Raw genomic sequence first — 21604 nt, 5'->3', positions numbered from 1 at the left:
AAAGTGAACTCTCTGAATGTTCATTAAACAACTTTCAAGCTCAAGTTTTTTATTTTTTTAAAACTGGTATCAAAGGAGGGCCACCTGCTTTCTTTCAGTCCATGTGAAAACGATGGTTTCTCGCAGCTGTCTCAAGGCATGTCTGCCACCAATTTTCCACAATAAGCAGTCTGTAATTGCTACAAGGCCATAACCAGTAAAGACAGATTTATTCTGTTGCTGCTTTAACTGCCTTACAGCCTGCTAGCCACTTTAAACGAGAGACAATGAGAAAGTGACTTTACAGAAGGATAAAATCCCTCTTCTCCGCATCCAACTGGTCACTATTTGCCCATAGCTATTTTTAGGGACAAATCTGCTTAGAACTCATTAACTCCTGTGCAGAAATGACCTCATAATCTCATGAAGCCAGGACATTTGTCAAGGTTTTAGAAATTTTCCCCTCTAATATGCATGTGCACCACAAACTTTTAGAACTAGGACCAGGACATCATTATCAACTTTAATCCCAGACTTCCTTCTTTTATTGTCTGTGAGCCTACAAACGTCCCTCTTGCTTGGGTTGCAACTGGACCTGAACCCAACAACTGCCACTTGACACACAGGACTGCCAGGATTGAGAGCCAGTTTGGTGTAGTGGTTAAGAGTGGCAGGACTCTAATCTGGAGAACTGGGTTTGATTCCCCACTCCTCCACTTGAAGCCAGCTGGGTGACCTTGGGTCAATCACAGCTCTCTCAGAGCTCTCTCAGCCCCACCCACCTCACAGGGTGATTGTTGTGGGGATAATAACAACATACTTCATTGCTTCATTCTCACTTGAGCAGGCATGATCTACCACCAACACAATCCAGTGGCCCTCAACCTTTAATCCACTACTGCTCCCCCAGTGACACAATCCTATCAAGTGTCTTCCAAGTAAAAAATATGGACACGAGGACAGCACTCCAGATAAGACACAGGCACTTTAACAGGCAAATTTATGATATATGGATCTGATAGACTGCATACATACATTCGGCGAGATCTTTGTGCCATCAGCCCAATCCTTAATGTTAAACTGGATTCCTCTTTGCAACATGTCACATTTTTAAGACCCCAGGGCAGAAATAGAGGGACTGGAATTTTATTCTTGGAGCAGGATAAACAGGGGTGGGGGGTGATGCTCTACGCTGCTGGCAGTCAGAAGCCAATAAAACTGAGGAGAAGCTGATACTAGATTATCTGTTGAGTCATTTTCTCCTCTTATTTCTTTCACTTTGTACAACTTTGAAAAGTAGACAGCAAGATCCCATAATAAGGTTTATTCCCAACTTTTCCAGAAGATGATCAATTTCTTATTTTCAAGCCATTGTATTACTTACATTGAAGATACTCAAAATACATGAAATATTCTGTTCAGGTTTTAATTCATTAATTCTGAAGGCACATTTCTGGCTTGATATGTGTATAAAATGGTAGCCCTTTGCAAAGCCACCCCTTTCCTCCGATCCTCCTCCGTAACGGAGGCACTCAGCCCACAACTCATGGACAGCCACATTCCCCAATTACCATCAACCAAAAGAGACACATTTACTTCCGCCCCTGTAGGAGGCCTGGCCCTCAGGGAGGCTCACATCTTACCCATTCTTCCAGCAGTGGCTCGACAGCACCTGCCAACTACAAGCCCCGCCGGCCGAGGGCCTTGTCCGCTTTCCTGAAACGCTGGGCAAGTGCCACATTGGGGGAACTGCTCTCAGAAGAGCCATGTGTGGCCTGTGGTTCCATCCTGAGCCACCAAGTAAATACTACTGCTCTATAAGAACCTGTTCTTCACACGTTTTCTCTACAGCTAAGATTATTTAGGTATATAAATGTAAATCAGAAGAAGACTGAGACTTGAGACTTGGAAGAGCAGCTGTGAGGGAGCTAGAGAAGATCCTCAAAGATAAAGATGTCTCTCTGGTGACCAAGATCAAGATCATTCAAACTATGGTATTCCCCATTACTATGTATGGATGTGAAAGTTGGACAGCAAAGAAAGCTGACAGAAAGAAAATTGATTCATTTGAAATGCGGTGCTGGAGGAGAGTTTTGCAGATACCATGAACGGCCAAAAAGACAAATAAGTGGGTACTAGATCAAATTAAGCCTGAATTCTCCCTAGAAGCTAAAATGACAAAACTGAGGCTGTCATACTTTGGTCGCATTGTGAGAAGACAAGATTCTCTGGAAAAGTCAATAATGCTAGGAAAAGTGGAAGGCAGTAGGAAAAGAGGAAGACCTAAAATGAGATGGCTTGACTCAATAAAAGAAGCCATGTCCTCCAGTTTGCAGGATCTGAGCAAGTCTGTTAATGATGATAGGATGTTCTGGAGGTCTTTTTTTTATAGGGTCGCCATAGTTCGGAGGCAACTTGATGGCACGTAACACACACATAAATGTAATAATAATAAACTTGGGGGGTATGCTACATACTATGCAAAACAGCACTCACTTCTCTGCAGTTCACAGAAGGGGGGGTAATTTTTATTATATTTAATAATTTGAACTTTTGGCTTCAGCCCTGTCGTAAGTTTACTGCAGAGAGAACCTTGCATGCCACTTTCTTAAAAGGCAGCTGCAGATCCAAGCCTTTAAACAAGAACCATTTCCTCAAACAGCCCATCAGGTTAAATCATCTAGAACAAAACAAGTTTGAAATCTGGTCTCCTGAAGTCTGCTTTATCACAGTGACATCAAGTGCCAGCTCTTTATACTAGCAGAACTGTCAGAGGAAAGCAAACACGGGAAGAATCTTTCAGCAGAACTTGTGCACGTACACTCAGAAGTAAATCCCAATACATACCATAAGGCTTACTTACTCTAAGGCACTCTTACTTGGGAGTAAGCCCCAGTGAATGCAACAAAACTTACTAACAAGAAAATATGGACAGGGTCTGAATGCTTACGGTCACCATCCTAGTTGCAAACGACTACTGGGGCAAAGAAAAACAAAGCATGTGACTGCAAGACAGCTTGAGGGATGAGGCCAAGGGGAAGGCCACAAAGACACAGAGGCCACAGGTGGAGTTAAAAAGGCCACAACTTTATTGGCTGCGGCTTGCAGGAGCCTTGGCACTGCATGGGGTGTGGATCCCAGCATTGGCTGACCTGTTTGTCAGCCGATGAGACCTCTCATCCCCTCAGTCCGCCATGTGAGGGAGGGTACCATGGGATGACAGCGAATGTATGCCTCTGCATGGCTCCCCGTCACCTGGGAGCAAGCACATCATGACAGCCCCCGAGCTGGTCTTGCCCCTGCCCTGCATTGCCCCCAAGATCCCTTAAGGGGATCCTCGGCTATAAGTAAGCGTAGCACTCAGCCCGTGTAAAAGGATCTGTGCCCAATGCCAAATCGCCACAACATGGCTTCCGCCAAAGCTCCTAAATCTGCAACTAAGTCTGTAGGCTGCCCCAGACATCCTACAACCAAATATCCTGTCCCCAGCCGGACAGGTGCACCCCATCGGGATGGCACAATGCTGCCAAGTGCAAAGAGATGTCCGGATAATAAATGGCATTACCCCCCCCATCACTTCCTGAAGAGGAAAGGGGGCCGCCCCAAGACAAAACACAGATGAAGAAACAACTGGTGCAACGGAAAGGAATCTTTAATATTTGTACAACCCCTACGTGTTTCGTGTGCAGCTTCATCAGGGGAAATCTACCAAATAATACAATTTCACAGAGCATGTACACAGTGCAGTTCATACAGCTGGACGACAAAGGCAGCCGGGGGTCCATGCTGTAACGCATGTTGAAGCACAGTGGGGGTGAAGGAGTCCCAACGCATTCCTTGCACGCCAATCCAAGCCCTCTATTATATGGCAGCACTATTCTCCACAAAGGGCCGGGCCTGGAGCATGTTTGCCAAGTGGTTGGACAGGTAATAGCACTGTCATAGAGGCCATCTATAGGAAAGCGTCTCACAACATGACAGACCAGAGGGATCTCAGCCGCTGGGAGGAGCCACCAAAGTGCACCCGATGCCAACTACGCTCAAGTGGTGCCTGTGAGGCCCAGGCAGCTCCTGCTTAGGAGCCTGCCTGGCGGACCCGAGAGAGAACTGCCCAGCCCAGGTCTGCCGGTCAGGCCTCACTCTGAGGCCTGGCAAACCTGCACCCAATTGCCTAGCCAGGCAGTTTGTAATGATAGTCTCCTGCATGGTCACATAGAGCCGCTGGGCCCAACATGGCACGGTGGGTGCCTCTTCCCTGTGCTCCGCACCCCACAACCTGCAAACTAGGCCCCCACTGAATCTGAGGCCAACGCTTCTTGCTTTCCATCCCAGGTCCTCATCTACACTTTTCTCAAGTAACTTATGACTTGCAACCAGGCTGTTTTTCCTTCACAATTCTGTTGGCTCATCGTGTGGCATACAAAAGTGTCTTTTCATTCTTGCTTTTTACTAATGCTGGTGTTATGCATTCTTTATACACATGTTGAGAATGCACATATACAGAGCTCCAAGCGAGAACCCATAAAAATTGTATGTGGGGAGGAAGAGTGAAAGCCTTCTATTCCTGCACTGCCTCTCCTTCCCCATTGCTTACAACAAAATGGACCACTTAAACAGGTACCAGGATAAAAATCTGCACCGCTTCTAGGTCCAAAGAGTTATGGAATCATTTGGCGGAGTATGCAGTACAAACGGTTCCGGTGGCTGTAATTGTAGCATAAGGAGAAGTAGCTCTAAATGTTGATTTAAAAAAACATTTAAAAAAACAATTAAAAAAACGCAAGCTTCTCCTACCAGTTGGCATGCAAGGCCAACAGAAGTAGTTTTCTCTCTGCTTGCCAAACACACACACACACACACACACACACCCTTTCCCATCACCAATTTAAAAAAAGAAAGACTGAGATTGGCACAAAAAGCCCAGTAAAAGTACACGGAAACTTAAGGCTCTTCGCAGACTTCAGAATCAAACTCTGTTCGCTCACCCCGCAGCCACTGTCTGGCAGACACAACATACTAAAGAAAAACAGCCAGAGAAGAAACAAATGAGCAGACAGGTGTGTTTTGTTGCACAAAATCAAACTATAGAACTAGACATGTATAATTTCTGGAAAGTGATGTGAGGCGGAAATTTTTCCAAAATAGAAACTTTTCTAGAAAAATCTCCGATGTTATATTTTGTGTGTGGATTAAGCTTTCGAGAATCAAGTTCTCTTCGTCAGATGCATGGTTAGTCTTAAAGGTGCTACTGGACTCTTTTTGATTTTGCTACCACAGACTAACACGGCTAACTCCTCTGCATTTGTGTGTGGAAATTCCCTCCTCCCATATGTGAATACAGAGTCTATTCATAAGGGCTTTTAGGGCCATTATGCTCCAAATTGATTGTATTAGATGGGCCAAATCAAATGTGGGCTATGTACCATGAACAAACCCCAGGGCCTGTACCTGCTCCTGGCTTGTACCTGGTTTATTTGCCTTCATTTGCTAACATTTTACTAAGATTATTTAAATTGGAATTGGATTATTTTTCCAAAAAAAATTCCAGAGAAGACAGTAATCCAAAACTTCCCAGAACATCCATATCACTGAAGGAAAGCAACCACATTTCTTTTCATTTGAGGGTGAAATGGAAAGGTTGGGAATATTGCATATAGAATACTTACTTTCTTTTGAAACCTAAGCTTCTTTTACTGCTTTTAACAACATAAAATGCAAAAAAATTAATTTTTACCTCAGTACTGCTTGGCATACTTATGGAATTCAGAAGTACAAATGCTTTGCAGTGTAATCCTAAACAGAGTTAAACCCTTATAAATCCAATGAAATTCATTTAAGTCAATGCATGTATAAGAGTGTCTCTCTGCTTAGGATGGTACTGCTAGTTTTCTAAGCTGCAAATATACCTGTAATGTTTTGCCATGTAAAGGGCAATGAGACCTTCCTCAGTAGTTTTTATTTGTTTTATACACATCATATATTGTAGGATGCCTGACCAAGCACAAAATAAACACAAAGAAGAAGTAGATATCCATGGAGTGAGGAGGCCCCACTTCCCCATTCAACGCAAACACACAAGTGCAGGTGATGGTTCTTCAGTAGTCTGCATGTCTAAGATCTCTATAAACCAAGTCAGGATAAATCATATCAAAACTGGTGTGCATATCCACAAGGAATCCAGAAGTTTCATGACAAAACACATTTGGTTACATGTGTATAACGATGATTGTAAGAGTCCCAGGTCATTTTTAAGATGCATGTAAAGAAGGTGAAGGTGCAAGCACCGAGTCATTACGGACCCATGGGGGGGACGTCACATCACAACGTTTTCTTGGCAGACTTTTTACGGGGCCATTGCCTTCCCGAGTCATCTACACTTTACCCCCAGGGACCTGGGTACTCATTTTACCCACCTCGGAAGGATGGAAGGCTGAGTCAACCTTGAGCCATTTACCTGAACCCGGCTTCCACCAGGATCAAACTCAGGTTGTGAGCAGAGCTTGGGCTGCAGTACTGCAGCTTACCACTCTGCACCACAGGGCTCTTATAAGATGCCTGTAAATGTGTGAAAACCCCATGTGTATGGGTGCGATTGTTTAAGAATTTTTACACTAGAAGAGGTGAGTGAGTGAGTGAGTGAGTGAGTGAGTGAGTGAGTGAGTGAGTGAGTGAGTGAGTGAGTGAGTGAGTGAGTGAGTGAGTAAGAGAGAGATTGTTTTCATCATATAGTTTTAGTTCTTGGACTTATATGAAAGATTTTGGTACTTATTTGGGGCTGGAGTTGACCTTGGTCCTGGCACTTATATGTAAAAGTTTCTTTCTTCCAACTCTTTTAGTCACCTACCTACATTTTTGTTAACCCAAGATACCAGTTATCATTGGTTCACGGGGGGCGAATGGACCCAAACTCTGAATGCTGCCTTATATTTCACGTGAGCCTTGCTCTATCACAGTCAGTATCGTCTACTCAGCTCCAGGGTCTTTCACATGAAGCTGCCAACTCCACATTGGGAAATTGTTGGAGATTTGGGGGTGGAGCCTGGGAAGGTGGGAGTTTCGGGATGGGCTTCAACAGGGGCATAATGCCATAGAGTCTACCCTCCCAGGCAGCCATTTTCTCCCACGGAAGTGATCCCAATAGTCTGGAGATTAGTTGTAATCCCAGAAGATTTCCAGATCCCACTTGGAGGCTGGCAGTCCTACTCTTACATCACTTATTATCTGATCCTTTTCGCTGCGGATGCTGCAGACTGGACCTGGGTCCACTGAGCCACGGCCCCTTTCTCCTCCTCCGTGCACGTACATCAGCATCATCCCTTAAAATATTTCACCATTAATGACGGATACAGAAATAAAGTAGTGCCTTTCCTAACACAAGAGAACAAGACCATTCACAGAGTGTTCTTTTACCCTCACCATTAAGCAAATACAGCCTAACCCCCCACACTTGGCAAATAATGGGCCTCTCATACAAGTTTGAGCCTTGGTGCCATCCTTGGCTTTCACTTCCTGTGAAAGCATGTTGTGAACACAGCCCAAAACAAATAAAAAGCATCTGAAACTTTCAAAACACACTCTGAACTCCATCAGCAATCATATGCTGTCACTCCATGCCCACTCCCTTTCACCACTGCCAACACAGTGGAGAATTGCAAACTGGGGAGCCAGTTTGGTGTAGTGGTTAAGAGTGGCAGGACTCTAATCTGGAGAGCCGGGTTTGATTCCCCACTCCTCCACTTGAAGTCATCTGGGGGACCTCGGGTCAGTCACACTCTCTCAGAGCTCTCTCAGCCCCACCTACCTGTCTGCTGTGGGGATAATAATGATACTGACTTGTTAACCGCTTTGAATGTGGCACTAATCTGTTCTGAAGAGTGGTATATAAGCACAAGGTTATTATTTTCTATGCCTAGAAGCACCATGGTTTCACCCATGCAGACAGAAGATGGCATAAGGGGTGCTGGCAGGGTTGTAAGGAGTCTGGCATGTGTCAGGATTCGAAATCTGACACCACATGATTTCAAAAATGAAAAGCAGGTATTTGGAAAGGCAGAATATACATGTTCGAAATAAATACAAGGGATGGAGGCTAACGTCCACTTTCTACAACAATGGCAGGCCACAAGCCTGTTCAGAAACTCTATTCTCTCATCGAGATACTCACTCATCTAATCCCACATGTGTGGGGGCAAGCTACTGTTACCCAGCAGCAGATTTAATGGCAGTAGGAACTAAAACATTTAGTGAGCCTTTGCCTGGAGGGAAGCATTTCCAGGGAACACCAGCAGAGAACCAAAATCTAGGCCTGCAGCCATTTTGAAATCACTTTTAGCAAGGTGCACAGTATTACATCAACCCTACTTGTTCCAAATGCCAGTCTCCTTTGGCATCTTCATCAAAAGCAGCAAATACTGCAGGAGGTTTTTAAAAACTGGGGCATTTTTATTTTTGTATGTGTAACAAGGAAACAGGCGAAGTGCCACCTAAAAATGCTAGAAGAGAGACGGTTTGGTATAGTGGTTAAGAGAGGCAGGACTCTAATCTGGAGAGCCGGGTTTGATTCCCCACTCCTCTGCTTGAAGCCAGCTGGGTCAATTACAGCTCTCTCAGAGCTCTCTCAGACCCACCCACCTCACAGGGTGATTGTTGTGAGGATAATAACAACACGCTTTGTAAACCGCTCTGAGTGGGAACCATGGCGGGGGGGAGGGGGGACTTGCCAACCTTATTTGCTGAGGGAAATGCACTCCACAAATGCTTCAAGTATATTTCTTTACTCCTATTTTACAGATCTCCAGAACTAAGTTCTAATATATTTTTTTAGTTGTGGAAGTAGAGGACCATACCAATTTGTTCTGAAGGAAAATGCTAGGGTGGTCAACCTTTTTAAAAAAACTGATCCTGTCCCTATGACAGCAGATTAGTATGAAGGAACTGAGCAGGTTCCCCCATCCCTTTCTTGCTTGGCATGCTAAGAAAAGCTTCATAGTATATGCTATTGTTACAATATAATCCTATGCAAAGTTACTCCAGCCTAAACCCAATCAGAAAAACAAGCTTAGAGTGGAATAACTATGTATATGATTGTGCTATTAAAGATGAAGTAGGGTGGCCAAATATGGCCAAGAAATGCAGAGGATATTTTGTATGAGATACACAACCAGGTAGAACACACTGGTTTCAGCCCCTCAGGTTAGCCAGCAAGGTGAGCATCGTGTCTTTGGAAGGCTTCAGCCTACAGACGGAAGCTCAGCAAGGGACTTGCTCGGCAGGCCTCCTGAAGCCCCCAAGACTTAGAGGTTAAAGGCCTGGAGGTCGGAACCACATGGCAAGGGGGCACCAGCAGGTTAGAACCCAAGTGTGTGGGGAAACCCGAAACACACACGCAAGCCTGTTCCTTTGGTACTCAAAGAGATTTGTCTTTCCCCTGAGATCCTAAAAAGAGTATGAAACCCTGAAACTTCAGGCCAAGCCCTGACAACCCATTCAAACAAGATTTTAAGATCTTTACTGTAGGGAAGTGGTCTCAAAGAGATGCGTAAGTAAAGGGATGGGGCTATAGACTTTGCTACTATGTACTTACTGTTTGTTGTTCTAAGTATGATCCTATTGGATAGTTTCTGTTATCTTAATATGTCATGCTCTGTTTTAACATTTCCTCAGTTCTGTACTGGATTCTTGCTAGTTATAAATCTTTGCAAATTTGCATTTATATTTCCTATGACATTTTTATTGAAATGTCTTTGGTATTGATTGTACTGACTCACACTATGTAATCCACCTTGAGTTGCTGTGAGAAAGGCAGACTATAAATAGCATAAAGAAAATACAAATAAAATAAAAGGACAGGGAGGTGGGTCTTGGTCCTGAGGAGCTTACACATCTGAACACCAAGCCAAGCTCCCACGTGCAACCCTGGAAGAATACGGAGGGCGAAGGAGGGGCTGCCCCTTTCAGGAAAAGAGGACTGGAAAGGAAATCAGGACAGGAGTCCCCAGGCCTTGGAAGGAGGCCCGGCTTGCCACAAACGATGCAAAACCCAATTATTCAAAAAGGCTTTTTACTCGATGGTTCCAGTACAGACAGATCAGAGACCTTTATAATGCGGACTGCCAGAGAGGAGGAATAAGATTGGAAAATTCGGACTTAGAGGAAGTGATACTACAAGAAGGCAAGAAAGAAATATCCAAGATTTACAAATTACTTTTAAAATGGTTTACGGTGGACGAAACAGTAAAAGTCCAGATGGTGAAGTGGGCAATAAACTTTCATAAAGAAATAACAATGGAGGCATGGGAGTACCTATGGAAAAATACAGTGAAGATTTCAACTTGTACGAACATTAAAGAGAATGTGTACAAAATGATTTACAGATGGTATTTAACACCAAAGAAAATTGCGCTAGGAAATACTAATATGTCAGACAAATGCTGGAAATGTAAAAAGCATGAAGGATCATTTTATCATATGTGGTGGACATGTGAAGTAGCTAAACAGTACTGGGGAGAAATAATTGAAGCAATAAATGAGATTTTACAAATACAAATAAACAAGAACCCAGAATTGTTGCTACTGAACTTCGGAATGGAGGCAGTTCCAACACAGTATAGAACATTGTTATTTTACATGACTGCAGCGGCTAGACTTTTGTATGCGCAGAAATGGAAGACACAAGAAATACCAACTGTAGAAGACTGGATTTATAAATTGCTGTACATGGAAGAAATGGATAAAATGACAAGGAAACTTAAAGATCTTGACCTAGGGCAATATATTGTTGATTGGGGGAAATTGAAACAATTTTTGGAAAAAAAGTGGGATGTAAAAGGAGAACTGTGGCAGTTTGAAAATTTTTAAAAAAACAATGTTGCAATGAGAAGAGAGAAGGGATCTTACCATTTAGGAGGAATGTAATTATAATCTAAGCTATTATAATATTTAAGGGAATTTTACATTGAATATATGAGATAATGAGAAGGGGTAAATAGATATCTCAATGAGATATACTATATATAATATATAACATAAAATAAAGGGTTACTGGATCAGACTTTACATTATAACATATTATGTGGTTATGCTATATGGTGTTGTGTGCTGTGCTACATTGGTGGCATAGCATACAATATATATATATATATATTACTATAATATATACTATATTGATAGTGTATTTGATGGATTATATGCCTAAAAGAAAAGAAATAGAATAAGTTTAAAGTAAGAGATAGTGCCATCCCTGCTATATATTATACTATATTGTTATGTTATATTGATATGAGATATACTATATTGATAAGAGTTTATGTAAAAGAATAAGAATGTGCTTAGAGTAAGAGATATTATGATTCAAAGTTGGTAGGAAAATATAAATGAAATAGATTTAAGTAATAAGAAGGGTTAAGGGTTGGAAAGCTGTTGGAAGTCAATAGGGAGGGGGGAGGAAAAGGGTGGGGGACAGAGTAAGGGGAAAAATGGGATTATATGTGTTAAATTTGGAAAATTTTCTTTTGTTTTTCCACTCACCAATAACATTTTATTTTTTAAAAGAAGGCTTTTTACTCAAATAGGAGGGATGGATTGTCGGGAGGGGGTCTCAGATGCTTCGCTAATGAGTTTAGGATGGAGCCACAGACTTCACCTCTATGTTGTATTGGAGTCCTACTAATGCTGTGTCTTTGTGAACGTGTATCTATTTACCCTAGGGCATTGTTTATGGAAATGTTCCTGCTACTGACTGTACTAATCTCATACTGCCTAATCCGCCTTGAGTCGCAGTGAACGGGCGGACTAGAAATGACATAAATAAAATAAAAACACACGCAGCCAGGGACGCTGAGCCGCAGCCTGCAATCCTCAACACGCTCATTTGGAAGTCAAGGCTCAACCGACTCAAGGCATCAGGCCAGGCGAGAGACGATGCGATCCCCTGCGGCAGCGCCGCCGGAACTCAATGCAGCCGCTCGGCCCAGAGCTGCGCTGAGGTCCCCTGGGAGGGAGCGCAGGGCCTGCTCGCGAGTCGGACCCCGGCGGGCAAAGGGGCGCCTCCGCCTCCCTGTGCGCGGGATGCACGGAAGGCCGGGCCGGGGCGGGGGGTCCCTGGCTCTCCGCCGGAGCGCGACAGGCCGGCCCCGCCTTGCCCATGCCAAGCCAGCGGGGAGGCGTCTGCTGCGGGGCTGCACCGGGCGCCCGGCGGCTTCGCAGCCCGACTGGCCTCCCTTCCACCCGGGCTGCGTCCTGGGGCGGAGAAGCTGCAGCCGCGCCGGCCTCTCGGGCTCACCTCGCTGACCAGCCCCTGCCAGTCGCTCTCGGTGCGCTTGGCGTTCATGGCGCGCAGCCCCGGCCGGCCTCGCTTCCCGCTTGGCTGGGCTCTCCTCCGGCGGCGGCGGCTCCTCCTCCGGCGGCCTTTGCGCGACGTGGGCTTCGGAGGAGAGCCGCCGACGGGGAGGCGGAGCCCCAGCTGCAGCCTCGCCCGCCACCTGTCGCCTCTGCTGCCTGCCCTGAGGCGGCTGGGACGGAGCGCCGCGAGGCCTGGCTGGACCCCGGCGCAGCTTTGCGGCTAGAGAAATGCGGTCGGTCATTCATTCATTCGTTCCAAGGAAACGCTCGCTTCGGGGAGAGTGCCTCTGAGCATGTGCAACGCGCCTTATTGCGGGAGGGTTCGCCCCTTTAACGCTTTCCGTCCTTTTCAAAGTATTCTTCCTGCTTTGTAGATCTTCGCAGCTCCGTGATTAGAACCGGTGCTTCAAGTTGTCTAATGTCAGCCCTAGAATTGCTTATGTTCGGTTTCAGCAGTTCTTCAACTCTGTATTGGATCCTTGCTAATGTAAACTTGTATCTGTTTACCCTATGGCGTTGTTTATGGAAATGTCCTTGATACTGACTGTATAATCTCATACTGCGTAATCTGCCTTGAGTCTTGGTGAGAAAGGCGGACTATAAATAAATAAATAAATAGTATTAACTGTATGTCAGTCAGCAAAGCAGCAGAATATTTTATATTATAAAATATTTATGTCATTTATAGTACGCCTCTCTCACCAAGACTCAAGGCAGATTACACACACAGTATGAGATTAGTACGATTAGTATCAAGGACATTTCCATACAGTGTCAAGGACATTTCCATAAACAGGGATCCAATACAGAATTGAAGAAATACTGAAACAGAACATCAGCAATTCTAGAGCGGACATTAGACAACATGAAGCTCAGGTAGCATATAAGAACACATATTTAAAACAACAGATAGTATATAAGGCAACATAGTGGTGAAGTCTATGGTCCCTAACTCATTAGCGAAGTATCTGAGACCCCCTCCCTACAATACAGCCCTCCTGAGTAAAAAGCCTTTCTGAATAATTTGGTTTTGCATAAAGCCTAAATAACAATTGCAGATAAAAGAGCGAACCATCTGTGAAAGGTGATTGCTTGGCAACAATTTTATCTTTTAGGTATTTTCACTCCATCGTTAAAACAAGGGAATTATATGTCTATCGGCAAAACCCCAGTATTTTATTTCAGTACAATTTTAACTCCGTCCCTCCCTCCAAGGAGCCAACGTTGCCACTTGCCAGTTCTTGGCGGGGGAATTCATGGAGTTGGGAGGTGGAGCCTAGAGGGACCTCAGCAGGGCAGCCATTTTCTCCAGAGGAATCGATCTCTGGCATCTGGAGATCATTTGTAACTCTCAGAGATTTTCCAGCATAACAACGCTGTGAGTTAAGTGAAGCTACGAGTGCAAGTGGCTCGTCAGGTCAGTCATTCGGAGAGAGACCCCGAAGAGCAGGGGGTTGAACCCAAGCCTAGCCCCAGACCCTCTCCACTGACACACGCTTGCTAACCACCAAACCAGGCTTTCTGTATAATATTTTACATTATAAAATATGAGCCTAAAGAACAATCGATATATATAAAGACAAGTGTCCTTACTGACGCATCAACGCCCAGCCCAACCCCCTGGACCTAGAAATGTGAAATTTGGGCAGGACGTTCCTTTTGCGATGTAGGGGCTCACTAAGAAGGGATTTTAAGAAATTCGCCCCCTAAGGGGGTCAAAAGGGGTCAAATGTGTTTTCCCAGAGGGATACAGCTTCCCTGTGTGGCTGGCAGGCTGCTCCTCCCCTGCCAACTGCCAGCTCAGCCACTCTGCCCTGATTGGGCTAGCTTTCGAGGTCATTTGCATATGGGGCCAGCGTTCTAAACAGTTGCTGAGGGAGTCAGTGACCGTGTCCTGAGGTAAAATGCACATCTCAGTCTTCCCCTAAAAGTTCACTAGGGTTGCCAACCTCCAGGTGGTGGCTGGAGATCTCCCAAAATTACAACTGATCTCCTGGTGATAGAGGTCAGTTCCCCTGGAGAAAATGGCTGCTTCGGAGACAGTTGAAGAAAAACAGTACAAGACTCCTGAAAAGGTATTTTATACAAAAGTCAGTATGGCAGGTGGCCATCCCTGCAGGCCTGGGCACCTTAGTGATGACCCTAGCACACCTAACAGACATGATATACCCTGATATCGTCACTATCACGAAGAAGTCCATGTGCAAGCGTGCCACTCTGACCCCCAAGAAAGACAGGGCTACCATCATTAATGAAACACAACGCCCTTGAAGGGGCAGAAATGGAGTACAGATCTGTGGACTCGGTGGTGCAAATGGATGATGCGGTCCACTACCCCATGGAGATCCTCAACATGTTCAACCTTCCTGGCTTCCAAGCCCACAAGCTTCTCCTCAAAGTGGGGGCTCTGGCTCCAAAGTGGGGGGAAACCACCAATGAGGTCTACAAAGAGGTCCTTCAGTAGAAAAAAAAATGGTTGTACGTACGAAAATAAATGAGCAACTAGTGTATGGAAGGTTAATGTGTGACAAATATTTTATATTTGTGGTAAAAAAAACACCAGTCAAAGTAACCTACATTGCTTGAAATTACCACCCACCCCTTCCTTCTCAAGCAGGCCAATACGGAGTGTTTACTAGTAGGAAGTAAATTCCACAGATATCGATAGGAGTAAATGCATGCAGAACAAAAGTCTTAAGTATATTATTCATGTGAATTTTACCATTCCTGCAACTTTCCAAATCTCACATAGCTATTATTTCATAACAGGACCATCTAAAAATGTCTAGAAGCTATCAAGAATTTTGCTGCTCTTGAGAGATTTCCATGCAAAAAGTTGTAGTTCGGTTTTTTTTATTGTGATAAACTCCAGTAGAATACCTATGTTACAGTGTTAGAGCAAAAAGAAACCCCATCAAAGACAGATTTATTTTAACATTGTTTATATGCAAGGGCCTACTTCATCAGATGTATGAAGTAAAACCTCAATATGCAGCTTATATAAACACAGAAGGAGGAAAAATGAAAAACTTGAGTGTGAAAGGCCATAAAATAGAAGTGTGATAAAATGGAAGTGGATTAGGTCAACCCAGTAAGTATTTCAGGCTCCTACCTTTTCTCACTGGTGTGTTCACATATTCTTGATCCACAGAAAAAAAGAAAAATATGTATGTTTAAATGTGTATGTTTATTTAAATATGGATTTCCACGATTCCACATTCATTCCAGCTGAATCTCCCGCTGGAGATTTGGGCCCTGCGGGACCTGTTACAGTTCCGCAGGGCCTGTAAAACAGAGATGTTCCACCGGGACTTTGGATGAGTGCCAGCGGGTGTCCCCCTCCTTCCAAGACCACCACTTTTTCTGGGGCTGCCCTCAGCCATCTACTGTACCCATCTACTATGCCCATATATGGACTCCCAAATATATATTTAAATAGCCTGTGCCTGGACTATTTTAATGACTTTTTAAAGATTATTATTGATTTTATGGTTTTGTGATTAATTCACTGTGTTTTATGAATGTTGTTAGCCACCCTGAGCCCATTTGTGGGGAGGGCGGGGTATAAATCAAATAAATAAATAAATTCTTTCTTTTAATACAGGACCAGATTGTAGGAAACAGAGAGTCAGCATGTGTGTCTCCTGGTTCTAGAAGTTTTCCAAGTCCACAGCTTCTGAAAGGTATTTAGCATCTCTAAAAGATGCTAAAGCAAGCGCACCACCCTCTCTGATGCACCTCCTAGCACTGGTATTCAAAGTTTTACTTTCGCAGACTATAGAGGTTCCCTTTAGTCTCCGTGATCAATCATTGACGGATCTATCCACCAAGAAACGATCTAACCTCCTCTTAAAGCCATCTATGGCTGTGGCCATCACTATATTCACTGACAATGAATTCTGCAATTTAATTCCTCATGGAGTATTCTTTCCTTCCTGAATCTGTTGCCCATCGACTTCATTGGGGACCCCTGAGTTCTAATAGTATTGGAAGGAAGTTTGTATACTACAAGTTTGGCAGCATCTAAACCAATTGCTGGTTGTAGATCGGTGCAGAGTTGAGCAAAAGGTGGTGTCCGGGATCTGAGTCCCAGCCCCCAGACTTCCCAGGAGGGAACAGTGGGAGGCAACCGGGAGGCAGTGGCCCTGCCACCCCAGCCAGCAACCAGGTCCAGAACCTGCCTACTCCAGGGGGAAGGGGCGAAAGGCCAAAGCCTCAGAGGGCCGGAGGGAGCAGGGAGAGACCAGCTAGTCCCACCCTCCAGGGGGAGGAGAGGGGGCTAAGCAGGCCAGAGGAAAAGGGCCAAGGCAGGGGGAATAGGGACCCAGCAGCAGCCCAAAAAGAGCCCTTACCAGCCAAGGAGGAGAAGCAGCCACACCCCGGCTAGAGGACAGTATCCTGGCTCAGGAGTTGCCACAAGCATTCTGGGGGAGGAGATGGGTAGCCCCGCCCAGCATCAATGAGCAGGCAGCCGAGAAGCTGGCCAGGGCAATTCCTCGTGAGAAAGGCCAGGCAAGCTCAGCAGCTCAAAGGCCTGCTGGGGCAGCTCCTCACGAGCAAGGCCAGGCAAGCTCAGCAGCTCAAAGGCCTGCTGGGGCAGCTCCTCGTGAGCAAGGCCAAGGAGACCTCAGCTGGGGATGGCTCACATTCAACCCCACCCTGCCAGCAAGGCAAGGAAGCCTAGAAGGGATTAGTGATAGGAGGGAAACACCTGAGGGGAGGCACAGCTGGGCCAAGTCAGGAGAGGGAACAAGCCTGGAAGGAGGGCGGGGCGGAGAAAGGAAACCCTATATAAGGTGGCTAGGAAGTACTCTGAGGTGGTGGGTGTGAGTAAGGAGTGATGGTGTGGAGTCAGAGCAGAGTGGAGCGAGAGTGGAGGCTTGGAGGAGAGTTCTGGGAGGAGGCGAGGACGGAGGATGCAGGGGGTGAGCAGGCCAGGTTGAGCAGGCCAGCGAGTGGACTGAGTCTGGGTGAGGTATACCGCCCCTCCTTCCACAGAGCAGGGTCCTGCAGCATCCCTGGCGCCCCTCTGATGTCAGGGCCGGCCCAGCCGGTGCCCTGCCCAGCGGCAGCAGCGACAAGCCCTGACAGGTGGTCTGTCTTGTTTACTTGTATAATGCAGGGTCTGTCCAAGACTGCTAGGACATTGGATTGTTAAATAAAAGTAAAGTTTATTGTAATCTAGATCTTCAGTTACAAGAGATTGGCACAGGTAAAACATAGTGTAATATAGTGAAAAATTATACTGGTTTGGAAGGGGCCACAACAGCACCAACTCCGCAGTAGAATAGCAAGTTCAAGTCCTGTGACACCTTAAAGACTGACAAGCTTGTCAGGGCAAAAGCTCTCGAGAGTCAAAGGTCCCTTATTCAGATACCCTGGTCTCTGAAAAGGGGAGCTTTGGCTCTTATACACTGAAAATCTTGTTGGTTTTTTGTTGGTCTTTAAGATGTCACAGGATTCAAATCTTACAGAACTGTATATGGACAAAAATATCTTGTTTTTGTTTACATGTTTCTTTTCTTGCTGCAAATTACTGTGTGTGTGTGTGTGTGTGTGTGTGTGTGTGTGTGTGTGTGTGTGTGAGAGAGAGAGAGAGAGAGAGAGAGAGAGAGAGAGAGAGAGAGAGAGAACATGAACCCTTGAGAAATTTCATGTGGAATATTAAATGATGACCATGAGTGTAGGAAATGGTTTGTTTTTACATGTCTACAGGGGTGTTTTTTTTGCTTTTCTACACTTTTGTTTTTATTTTATTATTTACTAGTAACAAAGCCTGTTGTGGGAAAAAATACAATGGGCCCTAGAAAGGGGAGGGCTGCAGGGGGGCATTGACGTCTCCTCCATGACCGATCCCGGCCAGGTGAAGGGGGGGGCAGGCATTGTCTCCTGCTCCACTCCTGATCCCAGCCAGGTGAAGGCATTGGGCGGACATTGCCACCTGCTATGCACCTGACCCCGGTAGGGTGAAAGGCAGGAGTGCATTAACTCCTGCTCTGGACTTGTTTCTAGCTGGGTGAAGGGGGGTGGGAATTGCCTTATGCTCAGCTCATGATCCTAAAGAAGTGAGAGAGTATCGCGGTAATAAACCAAGTCAACTGCAACAAAAGCCGTGAAAAACTAACTAGTGAATGATTTATAATACAATTTAAAGTTTACTAAACACCATTCAATAGTACTAAGTAGAAGGAAAATTAATACATATAAGTTGGTTACATATACATAAGGCAAAGCATATTTCAAAACAGCAATAATATTACAAATTTCTATATAAATATAAAGTGCTTGTGCCTGTAATTGACAACAACTTGTCTACAACGTAACCAAAGGTAAGTTCAAAGGAAGTCCAAAGGAATTTTAGAAATCTTTTTTGACAGTGCAGATATATATGGTCTTCTGCATATCAATCCAACTTCACAATAATAGACAAAAATGATGATATTTCAATGATAACTGCAACGGGAAGCCAGCAAATCCACCCGTTTCATCTCTTCATCCTGGCAGTTATTATATCAAGGTAAGTGACTCTTCCAAAGTTAAATAACCGTTTATTTAGTCACCATCAGCAACCATCCTTCATACTGGGCATTCCATCAAGAGTGGGGAGCCGGAGTCCTGTGCCCATGGCCCCCAGACCCACATGCAGGACCTCCGTCTTTGTGGGATTTAATTTCATCCAACTCGGCTTCAACCACCCAGTCATAGCTTTGAAGGCACACTCCAAGACATCTGGGGTAGAGTCGGCTGCGTGAAGGAGGGAGTGGGCATTGCCTCCTGCTCCGTGCCTGATCCTGTCCAGGTTAAGATGGAGGGGCAGGCATTGCCACCTGCTCCACTCCTGATCACAGCTGGGTGAAGGGGGGAGGGCATTGCCACCTGTTCCGCTCTTGATCCCAGCTGGGTGAAGGCAGGAGGTAGGCATTACCACTTGCTCTGTTCCTGACCCCATCTGGGTGAAGTGTGGCAGGTATTGCCACCTGCTTCACTCCTGATTCCAGGTGTGTGAAGGTGGGTGGCAGGCAACGCCACCTGCTCCACACCTGATCCCAGCCAGGTGAAGGGGTGGAGGGCATTGCCACCTGCTCTGCTCCTGATCCCGGCTGGGTGAAGGTGGGTGGCAGGCAACGCCACCTTCTCCGCGCCTGATCCCAGCCAGGTGAAGGGGTGGAGGGCATTGCCACCTTCTCTGCTCCTGATCCCGGCTGGGTGAAGGTGGGTGGCAGGCAACACCACCTTCTCCACACCTGATCCCAGCCAGGTGAAGGGGTGGAGGGCATTGCCACCTGCTCTGCTCCTGATCCTGGCTGGATGAAGGTGGGTGGCAGGCAACACCACCTTCTCCGCGCCTGATCCCAGCCAGGTGAAGGGGTGGAGGGCATTGCCACCTGCTCTGCTCCTGATCCTGGCTGGATGAAGGTGGGTGGCAGGCAACACCACCTTCTCCGCGCCTGATCCCAGCCAGGTGAAGGGGTGGAGGGCATTGCCACCTGCTCTGCTCCTGATCCCAGCTGGGTGAAGGTGGGTGGCAGGCAACACCACCTTCTACGCGCCTGATCCCAGCCAGGTGAAGGGGTGGAGGGCATTGCCACCTGCTCTGCTCCTGATCCCGGCTGGATGAAGGTGGGTGGCAGGCAACACCACCTTCTCTGCGCCTGATTCCAGCCAGGTGAAGGAGTGGAGGGCATTGCAGTCTTATGTAGGTTCCACCCTCCCCACAAGAAGGGCACAAACAAATGAGACCAAAGATCAGGCATCTCATAGCATTCAGTTTGTGAAATGGACATTGCAGGTGGGTGTCACCTCAACTTGCCTCATACAAGTTGTGGGGGGAGGTAAACCCTTCAAACCCACCAATATTCCGGAAAACCAGGTTCCCTGCTTTGTTGTTAAGGCGGAGTATAAGTGAAGTAAGTAAATAAATAAATAAATATTATTATTTACTTCATTTATAACCCACCTTTCTCCCCAGTGGAGACCCAAAGCCACTTATGTCATTCTCCTCTCCTCCATTTTATCCTCACAACAACCCTGTGGGGTAGATTAGAATGAGAGTGTGTGACTAGCCCAAGGTCAACCAGCCAGCTTCCATCGCGGAGTGGGGGTTTCAGCCTGGGTCTCCCCGATCCCAGTCCAATCAACATACCACACTGGCTCTGCACTGCGAAATTTGTTTTATTTCCTTTTTACTGCCCTACTAGATTCCTCTGATTCCTGCTTCACTATCTATCTGCTGTGTTTTAGTGCAGTGTTCTCTAATCTTGTGGGTTGTATGTGTGATATAGTCATTATTTTAGCTATAATCCACCTTGAGTCTCAGCAAAGAAGACAGACTATAAATGAAGTAAATAAATAAATCATGCAACTATTCCCTTGGCTAGGCTATTTTTCTCACCTGCAGATTGCACAACAGACAACTCTATTAACTCACCAAGGCCATGCCATGTGTTGGCTGCGTTATTGTGCAGAAGAATACACTGACAGGAGAAGACGGAAAGAGAGTATCCCATTCCCATCAGAAACTGGATACACCATACCTTGGACAGCTCCACAGCTCCACATCTTTTACCCCCAAAAAGGGTGGAATGAAAACCCTGAATCTGAGGGCAGGCCGTGGTTATTGTTCAAGACTTGTGAGGAGTTATCAGGGCTTAAAGGGAGCATGCTCTAGTTCAGAGTAAACGGGGTTGCACTTACCTGCAACTGTTATTCGTCGAGTGGTCTTCTGTGCAGGCACATATGAGATCTGCGCATGTGCAGGCCAGCTACAGACATTCTAAAGTTCCTAGAAGTGTGAGACACTTGCTGCGCCTTTTCATGCACTTTCCCCCCAGGTGTGGCTATAAAAGGCAGGGCAAGCAGCCCCCTCTCTCAGTTCTCTAAGCTGCCAGTGCAGACGGAAGATAAGAAAAATGCTCATGGCGGGGAAGCAGGGAGGGGGGTGTGCCTGCACAAAAGGCCACTCAATGAACAACAGTTACAGGAAAGTGCCACCCTGTTTTCATCACCGTGTCTTCTGTGCAGCGCCACATAGGAGACTAGCAAGCTCATTCAGGAGGAAGGCATGAAGCTCTTTAGTAGAAAGACTCTTTAAGACTGTCTTGCCAGCAGCTGCATCCCACCTGGAGCCTGCATCAATGGCATAGCATTTGATGAATGTAGATGGCCTTTGTTAGCGGTCAGAATGGCCCCCTAACATTAGAGGGCTTATGATTATGGTTATGCTATAAGCTCCTTCTCTAAATGTGCTTCAAGCTCTAAAACTACTGTCCAAGCAAGCAGAAAACAC

The 21604-nt window shown here is 45.8% G+C and overlaps 1 protein-coding gene across 1 annotated transcript in view; it reads right to left on the bottom strand.

The window, feature by feature from the left end:
* CCDC149 (coiled-coil domain containing 149) overlaps positions 1-12355 on the bottom strand; it is a 126269-nt gene extending 113914 nt beyond the window's left edge. The window contains exon 1 of the mRNA XM_054999569.1: positions 12260-12355. Within this exon, the coding sequence (XP_054855544.1) occupies positions 12260-12307 (48 nt within the window). The 5' untranslated portion in view covers positions 12308-12355. The remainder of the gene's footprint in view (positions 1-12259) is intronic.
* Positions 12356-21604: the final 9249 nt, after the last annotated feature.

This window comes from Eublepharis macularius, chromosome 15 (genome assembly GCF_028583425.1).
Source record: "Eublepharis macularius isolate TG4126 chromosome 15, MPM_Emac_v1.0, whole genome shotgun sequence".
Taxonomy (NCBI): domain Eukaryota; kingdom Metazoa; phylum Chordata; class Lepidosauria; order Squamata; family Eublepharidae; genus Eublepharis; species Eublepharis macularius.
This window is presented reverse-complemented; position numbering and strand designations above follow the sequence as displayed.